The sequence below is a fragment of the Jaculus jaculus genome, chromosome 12 (assembly GCF_020740685.1).
Source record: "Jaculus jaculus isolate mJacJac1 chromosome 12, mJacJac1.mat.Y.cur, whole genome shotgun sequence".
Classification (NCBI taxonomy): Eukaryota; Metazoa; Chordata; class Mammalia; order Rodentia; family Dipodidae; genus Jaculus; species Jaculus jaculus.
In genome coordinates this window covers 38,558,113-38,570,053 of record NC_059113.1, presented here as the reverse complement: position 1 = coordinate 38,570,053, position 11,941 = coordinate 38,558,113, and the positions used below count along the sequence as shown (strand labels likewise).

Below are 11,941 nucleotides of genomic sequence, written 5' to 3'. Positions count from 1 at the left end.
TGCCTTACTTACTCTTTCCCTTAGCACTGAACACAGCGCGCCCAGCAGAGTCAGTGCCATAGGATGTTTGTTGAACGGAAACACTAAGAACAGATGACGTTAAGGGAACAAGAGAAAGTGCCAAGGAAAAAGGAAAGAGTGAGGGGTTGGGAGATCCTGTCAGGTGAGAGCTCCTACTGGAGTGAGCCCAGTGTATGTACAGCTCTCTCTTCATCCTAGGATCAGGATGTCCCTCTTGTGTTTTGGAATCCTGGTAGCAGCTTCAATTCACCTACTCCACGTTTGTTTGCCTGTCTTCCCTGGATGCGGACCTCTTGTTCAGGTTACAAGTGAATAGGACTGAATGGATGATTTCAGAGAAAACTCTCTGCTGCCATGACTCTGAAAACGTGTCCCCTGCTTTCACTCAAGACCACAGGGCACCCAATACAAGCTTGTCTCTGCTCTCATTCTCATTTCCTCTCCCTCCTCTAAGGACACACACCAGATCAGGACTGACTCCTCAAAGCTTCGAATGCGGATTTCTTTTTTTCACAGACCATCCCCCACCCAACATACACACCTTCCTTGGCCACCTACAACATAGGGACCTCAGCACAGGTATACAGAGATTTCCAAGCAGAATCATAAAACATTCAGGCACTGAAAAATAGCAACAACAAAAATGGTGCTGGAGAGATGGCTTAGCAGTTAAAGCACTTGCCTGTGAAACCTAAGGACAGGAGTTTGGTTCCCCAGTTTTGCATGTAAGCTAGATGCACAGAGTGGCAAATGCATCTGAACTTGCTTTGTAGTGGCTAGGGGCCCTGGCGCGCCCATTCTCTATCCTTCTTTGTCTAAATAAATAAATAAAATATGACAAAATCAAAACAAACAAGTAAGCCCAAAGAATAAAAATAAAAAGCCCACCGCATCCTCATGCTGGAAAAAAGTTGAAGGAATGCGTGATGTCACCGGAGCTGGGCTGTCTAGCACCTGTGTGCATGCTGAAGGAGAGTACGCAACGAGAAAGGAATGTTAAATTCACCCTTGAGCCCTTTGACCTCTGACCTCAGTTTAGGAACCTGTAGCAATGGGTTAGATCTCTTTACTTGGCTGCTAGCATCACCACTAGGGAGAGGCAAAGGCTTGCTGGAAACCCCAGCTCCCTTTCTGGTAGCGTGCAACCTGGGCTTCGGGAGGGGTGAGATCCGCCACCGCCTCCTGGGCGGTAGGGCACCTCTCCCCCGCCCCAGAGGCGGAGGTCAGCCTCAGCCGTGGACCAGCTCCGAAGGGGACACCCTCGCTTCTGTCCTTTAGCTCGCTCGCTCGCTCTTTGCGGGGGGTGAGGTGCTCTTTCTGACAGCCTGGCGCACCGCGTTGATGAACTAGTGTCCGGGGCTTTGGTGACGCGGAGCTTCGAGTGCCGCGAGCGGGTAGAGGCAAAAGAGTTCTGGTTCTGCTCCCCTCCACCCCCCGCAACACACACACACACACACACACACACACACACACACACACACACCCGGGCACCCAGGCGTGGAAACGTGGGCGGCCGAGAGCGGCCGTCCTCCCTCCCTCCCTCCTTCCCTCCCTCCTTCCCGCCCTCCCCGCGCGGCGCTCCCGCGTGTGCGGGTGTGAGCGCGCGTGTCTCCCTCGCCGCCTTCCGCACACGCTCCGGCACTAGTGCGGGCGGCCAGCCGGCGGCTCCGGGGCTCCGCTCGCTCGCTCGCTCCGGCCAGTCCCGGCTCCCTCCTAGGCGCCGCCGCTGCCTCTGCAGCCGCAACCGGGCATGGTGAGTGACCGAGGAGCTCCAGCCTCCGTTCCGGGCGGGGGCTCCCGAGCCGACTCCAGCCGTAGCCAGCTCCGTCCCGGCGCGCGTGTGTGTGCGTGTGCGCGCTTGTGTGCGTGTGTTGGGGAGGTGCGGGTCGTGGATCCCAGCAGGGCGACCCTAGGGACTTGTCGTGCGCCCTCGCTCGCCGGCCCCGTCTTGGAGCGAGCGGGACGAGCTCTTCGAGGGCTGTGCGCTAGCCGCCGGTCGGTCGAGCTCCCTTCTCCCCTTCTCCCCCGCCCCGGGTGAGCCGTTCCTCTTCTTGTCGTCCCACAGGACCGGCCCGGACGGGACCACACCGCCACCGCCGCCACCGCCGCCGCCGCCGCCGCCGCCGCCACCGCCTCCCGGAGCAGCGCTTGGGGTCCAGTGTGAGCCGAGCCGCCGGCGGGGGATGGGGCTGTCCGGAAGGCGCGGCGATCCCGATCCCGCAGGGGGAGCGCGGAGCCCGCGCGCAGCCTGAGAGCCGCGAGCAGCCCCGCCGCCCCGGCCGGTCCGTGAGCTCCGCGCGCCGCCGCCGCCCGCCAGCCCGCCTCGATGGCGCCATCGCCCCGGCGCCGCCGCTGAGCGCCCTGCGCCGCCCGCCCGCCCGTCCGTCCGTCCGTCCGTCTGTCCATCCGTGCATCCTCGGAGCCTGGAGCAGCGGCCTCTCTCTCTCTCTCTCTCATCTCTCTCTCTCTCTCTTTCTCTCTCTCTCCGCCCGGCCCCCGCCATGGCGCTGCGGAGCCTCCTCCTCCTGCCGCCGCTGCTGCTGCTGCTGCTCGGGTCGCTGGACTCCCTGGACCTGCTCCCCGGAGCCGTCGCCGCCCGCGGCCGCTCGGCCAACCGGACCCTGAGCTCCGGAGCCTCTGCCGTCGGGGGCCGGAGGTCCGGGGGTGGCTTAGCACGGGGCGGTCGAGAGCTGAACGGGACCGCCCGGGCATCCGGAGCCTCGGAGGCGGGGAACCGGCGGGGACAGTCCGCGGTGGCGGCGGCCAGCGCGACCGTCACCTACGAGACGTGTTGGGGCTACTACGACGTGAGCGGTCAGTACGACAAGGAGTTCGAATGCAACAACAGCGAGAGCGGCTACCTGTACTGCTGCGGCACTTGCTACTACCGCTTCTGCTGCAAGAAGCGCCACGAGAAGCTGGACCAGCGCCAGTGCACCAACTACCAGAGCCCCGTGTGGGTCCAGACGCCCAGCACCAAGGTGGTGTCGCCGGGCCCCGAGAACAAGTACGACCCCGAGAAAGACAAGACCAACTTCACCGTCTACATCACCTGCGGGGTGATCGCCTTCGTCATCGTGGCCGGCGTCTTCGCCAAGGTCTCCTATGACAAGGCTCACCGACCCCCGCGGGAGATGAACATCCACAGGTGAGCGACACTGCCCAGTGTCTGCCCTGATAATCTCTCTCTCTCTCTCTCTCTCTCTCTCTCTCTCTCTCTCTCTCTTTCTCGGGCCTAGTCTTAATTAATATGCCTCCCTTAGCCTCTGAACACACACACACACACACACACACACACACACACACACACACACCTCCTGATCCTCCTAAGTCACTTCTACCTTCTCTTCTTTTACGTGCAGCGGTACATCTCATACTCTCTTCTCCATTCCTTAGGAGCCAGGAAGGCATGCTTTGGTTTTAAGGGAATTTATAAGACAAAGTAAACATCGCGGAGTCTGTGAAGTTCAAAGATAAGAATTTTACTCATTCTTTAATATACATAGCAGACCCAAGGGTCTGTTTTCATGGCTTGTGGCCATTTGGCTGTAGTCTCTAGGCTTCTTTCTCTCCCTCTTTCCCTCCCTCTTTCCCTCCCTCCCTCCCTTCTTTCCTTCCTTCCTTCCTTCCTTCCTTCCTTCCTTCCTTCCTTCCTTCCTTCCTTCCTCTCCTCCCTCCCCCGTCCCTCCCTCCCCCCTCAGTCAAACCCGAACGCCATCCTAACACAGGGAACTGGTCAGCGCTGGAACTTGGCTGAAAGACTGTGAATGGGGATGTTCACAGGTGTTAGAACAGGGTGATAGGAACAGGCTGGCCGCCTCTGCTGGGAGGCAGGAATAAGAGGCTCCTCACTGCATGTTGACCATGCACAGATGGCGTGTCTTTGAGTGGGATGCTTGTCTTTCCTGCGGAGACTGGAGTACTTGTTCTTTTAAGGCCCCCAGGCACAACTCTTTGGGTTAACGGTTCGTGCTGTGTTCAAGCTGATGGGGCATCTTTTACAACAGGTATTGTAGAGACTGTGTGGGAGCGCCCTTTCCTAAACTTCTCAAGAGTGCCAAACACGATAGTCCTTCGTTCTGCCCTAATTGCCTCCCATCCTGTGTCTCTGGCTTCCAGGGAGCACATTGGAAATGTAAAGCCAGGGGGCAAGAGGAGTCCAGAGGGTGCTTTAGGAACTGCCTACCCAGGGGATACAGTCAGCTGTGCCTCCCGTGTCCACATGAAGATGAACATGGCTCAGAGGAGTCCTTTTGGGGCATCCAGAAGCCCCGCTTCATTTCTGGCACAAGGAGTGGGCACTACCCTGGTACCCAGGCCCAAGACCATTGCTTGTGAGTTGGCCCACTGGGAAGCTCATTTCTGCATCCAACTTGTGATCTTTCTGGCCTGAAAATATTTGTCATTCACTACTATTGGCATTACTCTCCCCGCCTTGATGAGGAGAGGAAGGTAGACAGAAAATTTTAGGCACACTAAAAAGGTTGATTTATTTTTGCTCCATTTGATACTGTGGGTTTTGAGAAGGGCTGAGACTCTTGGTTAAGTTTCATTGAGTCAAATCCACTATGTGTGGCTGTTTCAAACTCAAGTGATAGAGTTGGGGTGACTCCAGAGGGAACGCCCCTTGATAACTTCCCATCCTGAGTTGGCAACCCCGCACTCTTCCTGGAACAGCTCTCAGCACAAGCCTGGTGCCTGGACTGGCCCTGGGTGCTGAATGATGATCTATGGTCAGGCCTTCTCTCAATGCAGAGGTCAGGGGTGCAAATGAAGGAAGATGTCAGATGTCCCTTCCATTGAGTCTGGCCTGGCAATGAATTCCTTAGCTGAGCGAAAAGCACAGAAGGTCACAGGCAGGTGCCTCCCTAAAGCAGATGTGCTGTTTCTTCTCATCTGTCCACTTCTGCCCCAGGACATGGAGGCTGGTCTCTTCTTTCTTCCACCAGTTCTCCCTTGCCTCATCACATCTCATGTGCTGGCTTTTGCCTCTTTGCTGATTGATTCCCACACCTACTTCTTGGGATTTATCTGTTCTCTGTGCCATTATTCTCTGCCCTGCTAGAGGAAGCTGCCCCTACCCAACCGTGCCACACATAGTTTATCTGCCCTCACCTATGAAGATACCCTGGTGGCCTCAGATTCTGAGATGAAGCATCTTTGAATAGTGGCACTGGCACATGACCCTGGAGAAGTCACTGTTCTTGATGCTTTGCCCCTTCATCACCACACTGACACGCCCACACCCAAGACACCATTTGGGATGGTTTCTGTCTGGCGTGAGGGAAGAGAGTTAACTCTGGGAAGGCAGCTGAATTCAGGCCTCAGACCATTATGTAAATGTGCGATGTTTCTCCCTCAAGTTTACCTCCTGATTTTATTCAGTTCACAGCACCTCTCTCTCGGCAGCTGCAGTCTCGCCTGATCAGTGGCTTAGAAGCTATCGTGCTGGTGGTGGTTGGGAGGGGAGAGTGCATGCCCGTGTGTGTGTGTGTGTGTGTGTGTGTGTGTGTGTATGGAAAGGGGGAGGAGGGGCAGAGGTCACAGATGAGAGATCACGTGGGTTGCTCTGTGAGTGACCTTGGGCAGGTCGAGAGAAACTTCTTTTCAGTTCTGGGTAACCCTGGAACAGCAGCCTCTTATTTCAACCTCTTCCTCCCAAGTGTGTTAGGGGGAAGGCCTACATAGCCCCATGTGCACCCCTGAGTGAAAGTGAGGGGCTCCTGCCACTGTGCTCACATCTTAGAGGTCACCGCTTGCCTTTCCAGACAGAGTTTTTGTTGTGTCAGCTATCTTGTTGGGGGTGAAGGTAGAGAGAAGGGTGAGGAGTGGTGGAGGGGATAAATATTCACAGTATCATAAGATTTCCCTAGGGAAAGTGGGAGAAGAAAGAGTACCCATGGTCAGAGCTCAAGGGGTTAGGAGGTGCTTTCATGCTCTGAAGTAGAGCAGCCAAGACATTTTCTTTCTGAAAAGCAGAGCAGGGCTGTTGCAGTGTGTGAACTCCCCTGATGACAGACAGGCAGGCGCGAGTCCCTTCCTGGGGTAAACAGACTCAAGTCCGAGGGGTTTCAATGAGAACAGCCTCATTGCAAAGGCGTATTGTGGGAGTTTGAGAATAGATGAAAGAAGGCATCAGCTATCTGCTCCGGCTAGTGCTCCCAGGCTGGGCAGCCATCTGCCTGCCCATGCACACACACACTCCTTAGGGCAAGATATCCTTGTACAGGAAAGAACCGATTTCCCCCTTAACAGAAGTGATGAGCCTTTGCTAGCATGATTCTGAGTGGGAAGTGGGTGTCTGGCAGGGAAACTACCAGCTCTCTGATTCAAGCAGAGGAGCACTGGGTGTGATGTGAACACTCCCACAGCTAGCTGGACCCCGGGGCAGCCCACCTTTCCCAAGTGGAACCCCATTTCTTTAGACTCTTCATTTATTTTTCCTTGCCACTTTACAGAACTACTCCAGTGAGGCAGAAGGACAGACACTGATTGCCATGCTTACTGAATGCCTCTGCAGGGGTTCCCCTGGGACCACCAGAGAGGGGCTAAAGATGTTTTCCAGGAGTATGAGCTCTGTCCAGGAGGCATAACTCAGTCTAGGAGGCATAACTGGCCCCTTTTGACATTCTGTTCTGCCCTTCGCTGTCTTACAGCAGAACCTGTTCCTGCCCCCTCACCATGAGTTGATTCATTAATGTCTTGGAGACGAGAATCATTCTGAACCAGAATCTATGTGGCTTTTTTTTTTTAAATGGTTAATTAACAGATGGGTCAGGAAGCTATTAAGATTCTGTAGATGAAGTTGGTGAAGTCAGAGGTGTGTGCTCAGGGCTGAGAAGATGGAGAGAGGTGGGCAGGGAAGGATGTAGATGTGAGTAGGAGAGGAGACTCAGGGAAGCAGAGCCTGATGCATGTCATCAGAAAAAAGAAAAAGGAAAAGTATTGGTGGAAAATCAACAGAGCCCCTCATCTTTGAATTACCCTGTTAATTTCTAGGGCAGGCAAGGGGAACGTTTGTTCTGCCTGTTATCCTACCACGAGTTAATTACAAACCCAGAGAGCTCTACCTTTCCTTTCACACTATGTCTCTGCAGTTACAGGTCTACTTTGGAGATGAGTTAGCGAAGAGTCCTTCCTAGGTACCTGGGAAAACTTGTTAAATTCCCCTCAAACACTCCACTTTGTTTTTTGGGAGGGGGAAGTACTGTGGACTCCCTATAATGAATTAATCTAAACAATCACTTGTTTCTAACTTCAAATATAGCAGTTGGAAAGAAAGGAAAAAAAAAAAAACTTGCCATGGACTCTAGCTTTGTGTGTTTGTTTTCCTTTTTATTTCTTTGTGTTAAAAAATGCATATAGGGACAGCTGGGAATTGTGGAGGGATTATGAAGGAGAATTTAGGAAAAGGGCACCAGGAGGACAGAAAAAAGAGTAAAAAGGAGGAATTTGGTTGGGCAAAATGTTGATGGCTGCCAGTAACCGGACAGTGACATTTATCTCACTCTCTCACTAGCCTGGTTTGGTTTTAATTCTTGCATATATGTGACAACCTTGGGTGAGCTCTGCTCACCCTGAGTGAACAAGCTGTGTTTCAAACCGCAAAATGTACACTTACAAATCATAGTACCTATGAAACATGAGGCTGACAGCGCTCATTCTTGCTTTAACAGTGCAACCACGTAAATGCTTTTCAATGCTGAGACCTTGAAAGCCCTCCCTGGTCACCCACTGTCTCCATGGTCCTACACCCAGCTCAGATGACGGTGTATATTCCCTCCCCCTAACAACCCTACAAAAGACTCTGGGCACGTTCTTTTTGGGGAATCTGCTGCTAAGATGCCAAGGCTCACCCCACAGTTCTAGACTTTTGAAATACCAGGTAGAAGACAAAGTGTAATTCTTGTGTTTACTGATTTTAATGAGAGATTAGCTTGACTGTGGTGTGGATGAAAATCAGTTTTGCAAAAAGCAGTGTTTAAGTGCTGACATAGTATGTACTAACTGAAAGAGGTTAATTCACCAGTCTCGGACAGTCAAGCCTATTGAACAAGAGGAAATGATACTAGAAAGAGATTTCTCCTCTTAGTTCTTTCTGTTGGCTGCCTTTTTCAGGGCCTGGAAAGATTGTATTAAAGTCTTAACTTTCTGGCTTCTTTTTCATCCCAGAAGAACTCCTGCCCACTGCGTTTTGGAGCTAGACCTGGCTTCTAGATATGGTAGTTGCCACCTTCCTTCCTTCCTCTCTGCCATTCTCTGCACCCACTCAAAGTCCTGTGCAACCTGTATCTGAAACTGTCACATTTTCAAACACATCTTGTCTTATGATTTTGGACATGTTCTTTGACACATGTAGCTTGTGAAACCATAGAATTATGGTTTGGTTTTATGGATGTGCCAGATATCTCAGATTGGTGATGTGTGTGAGGGCCTGAGCTACATTCACTGTGAACATGCCTACTGTAGTTTCCCCTTTTTTCTCTTTGAGAAATTCCAACCAATTGTTTCCCCCTGATTCTCATACATTATTCATATGGGTTTTACTTTGCAGATCTTATAGATGAGGGAGTGGGGGGGGAGATAACCAATAAAACATTAGAGGGTCTCATTCCCTTGGCTTTGAGCAGGCTTATTTATTCATTTCATTTCGTTTCATTAAGTACAAACTTTGGTCAAATCATGAGTTGGCACCTTCCCCTTCTCCCTGTTCCCATTACACTGAGGTCCCTCTTCAGTGGGTTGCTAGTATTCTGAAAACATTAAGAGAAGTCATTATCTCTAGTTTTTCTCACAAATAGTACCAAAGTCTTATAAACAGACAGACTATCACTTTCTATTATTTTGTCATCCATTATAGAATCACAGTATTATTATTGCATCCATTTGACCTAACAACCTAATTTTATAAGTGAGGCTCCTGCAATCCAGAAAGTTTAGATCACACTGCTAACTGCCCCAGTTGGGACATGAGTGCGCTTAGACTAGAAACCAGGGTCCTTATGTCCTGTGCCTATGCTTGTCTCATCGTCAATGAGAATCTATTCTGCTTTATTTTATGTTCCATTCTTAGTCCTCACAAAATAACTTTTGGTCACTTGGAAGTATAACAGCCTTCTCCTTTCTCTCTCTCCCTTCTCTATGTTTCTCAAGTCCTGCTTTCCTTCATGTTTCCATTCACTAAAATGATCTCCATTGGTAATGGTTGGTGTTTTTGTGGTTTCTCCACATTGTTTTCTAAAGGGCAGTAATGTGACCTAAGCATAATCTTTTCATAAGCTATGAGTAATGTGGACTGTTGAAAAAGGAAACGAGAGCACATGTCAAAGGAGACAAGTATCGCTGGACAACAGCGTGGACAGCAATTTGTGATTGCAGATGCGGACTATAGATGCTTTCTCTCTCTCTCACCTGGGGTGGATGTGATGCAAGGTATTGCATTAGTGAGGTTCAGATTTGCCTGTAGCTGGGGCCTTCAGCTCTCGACAGCTGTGTGTGTGTGTGTGTGTGTGTGTGTGTGTGTGTGTGTGTGTGAGAGAGAGAGAGAGAGAGAGAGAGAGAGAGAGAGAGAGAGAAAGAGAGGGAGGGAGAGTTGGGGTGGGTAGGTGAGCAGGCAGAAAGTGAGTTCATTGTCACCCCTCCAGGATGGTGCCTGCATGTGTAAGATAGCTCTGAGCCACAAAGCACAATTCCTGGTGCTTATTATTCCCTTTCTCAGCTCTGAGCCAAGAAACCGCTGGCTAATGAGGATGTGAATTTGGGCCATGTGATCACTTGAGATGAATCTGTGTGACATGAGGTTTGGGTGCTTTGCCTGGGATATTCCTAGTCCTTCCTTTCAAGGAACTAGGGTGTCTTTATCCTAATGCTTTGTCTTTCCAAGCAGTCACCTTGGGACTTCTTCTGAAATTGCTCCCATGGAAATGCTTTGAGAGTTCAATGCCTGGCTTTCTGTAGTTGTTTCATGTTTTTACCCTTCTAGGGAGATTTCATTCTTGAAAACAGTAATAAGTCTTAGGTGAGACTTGATGAAGGGACAAAGTGATGAGAAATCACAGGTGCCTCCAGTACTGAGCGTTGCCCTCCGCTGTCCCTGAAGGCAAGAGCCATGAGGAGGAGGCAGGGCCACAACACAGAGCAAGGCATCTCCACAGGTGAGGCCCCTCACCACCCACGACTGTGTGTTCATTGTGGCAGCTCACATGGAAGGATAATTACTGGCGTGCAGAAAGATAAGTTTGAGGTGGCAGCAGTTTATTGGGCAAGCTATAGGGCAGTTGGAAGAGCGGACAAAAGAAAGGAGTTGAATATGCATCAAACATTTCAAATAACTGGCCAAAAAGGGTGAAAAAAAAAAAGAAGGATGTCCCACATTTCTGCATAAAATAGTAGACAGATTGCTCAATTTAGCTTCCTGCTTTGATACTGAGGGTAAAGGGACCCAGTTTCTTTGCGATGCATGCAGAGAGGCGACATGAGATCAGAGCCCCTGTTCCCTGTTTCCTCCCTATCTCCATCACAGGCCACCGCCTCTGCAATTCTGCATTGACATGGGGGTCACCACTTGTGTCAGATGGCCATAGACATTTGCAAACCCAGGGCGAAGAAGCCTTTATTGCCTCCCCAAATTCACAATCATGGAATGGGATTAGTTGCAGAATCGAGTGAGGCTGGCCAGTCTGAGCAATAGGGCAACTATTAAGGGTATTCACTGGACCCTGGACAGGAGTGGAGAGCCTTGGCTATGCTGCTGCAGGAGAATGATTTTCTTTCTTCTTCTTCTTTTTTTTTTATTTGACAGAGAAGGAGAGAGAGAAAAAAAATGGGTACTCCAGGGCCTCCAGCCACTGCAAACCAACTCCAGACATGCACGCCCCTTAACGTGGGTACTGGGAAATTGAACCTGGGTCCTTTGGTTTTGCAGGCAAATGCCTTAACCCCTAAGCTATCCCTCCAGCCCAGGTGAATGCTTTTCTTCACCTCAGTCAGGAGTCAGGGGTTAGGGAACAGTGAGGGCCTGGGCATTGTGTCATTCCCATGTTCATGAAGGCTGTCTTTAGACACTTAAGAGAGTTGGCTCTGCTGTGAATTTGAGGGGCAGTTATCAAAAGACAAGGAGCTCTGTCCCCCAAGTGCACACCACCTCATCATCACTGTAACCCTAGGAAGCTATGGCGACCTGAGGTTATATTTGATGAGGTCTTAAGGAGTGTGTGTGTGGGGGTCATTTATGCATGTCCTGCCAGGCTCTGTACCATGCTCCCTGATTGGCCCCTTTGCCCATGCCCCTGGTGCATCTTTCTATCACCCCCTGGAGTACAGGGACCGCTTCACAGATGATGAAACCCATCTACAGAGGTTAGTGACTTTCCCAAGATTCCTGAACTAGTATCTTTGCCCATTGCACTTTTATGCTTTGGAACTCTCACCTTGCTGGATGGAAAGGAGTCGGTGCTACTCTGAATACTTAAGTCAGCAAAGTCTCCCTGGCTTGTGCTCGGGAACAGGTTATTTCTGTAAATGAACGACAGGGTAAATGATTTGCCTTTGGGGGGGTGGGGGCCAGTGACCCCCACTCAAACTGCATGCGGAGCACGGAGGTGCCTAGGATGATGAGAGAACCTTCCTTTCAAGGTGTATGATGTCGGCTTGAGATAGTGAAGGACATGCAAAGAAGTGCAAACAAAACAAAAGTCAACCCTTGATATTCATTGAGGAGAAAAAAAAAAGAAAGAACCAAAATCCCTTTGCAGCCTTGGAAGGAACCCTGGGCTGTTCTGCATGAGTCACAGCTTGTGAAGTGGTAAGAGGTGCAAGGGGAAGGGAGGAAAGACTGGGTTTATGAAGAAGAGGGTGGACCTCAGGCCATCCTCAGTTTTAATTACTGAGACCTGCAGCTCGCAAACAGCTCCATTTATCA

The 11,941-nt window shown here is 51.0% G+C and overlaps 1 protein-coding gene across 2 annotated transcripts in view; it reads left to right on the top strand.

Annotated features, from left to right (window-relative positions):
• The first annotated feature begins 2,395 nt into the window (after nucleotides 1-2,395).
• Shisa6 (shisa family member 6) overlaps nucleotides 2,396-11,941 on the top strand; it is a 318,370-nt gene continuing 308,824 nt past the window's right edge. For both annotated transcript variants that reach the window (XM_004663124.2, XM_045131023.1), the window contains exon 1: nucleotides 2,396-3,169. In XM_004663124.2, the coding sequence (XP_004663181.1) occupies nucleotides 2,523-3,169 (647 nt within the window). In that variant the 5' untranslated portion in view covers nucleotides 2,396-2,522. The remainder of the gene's footprint in view (nucleotides 3,170-11,941) is intronic.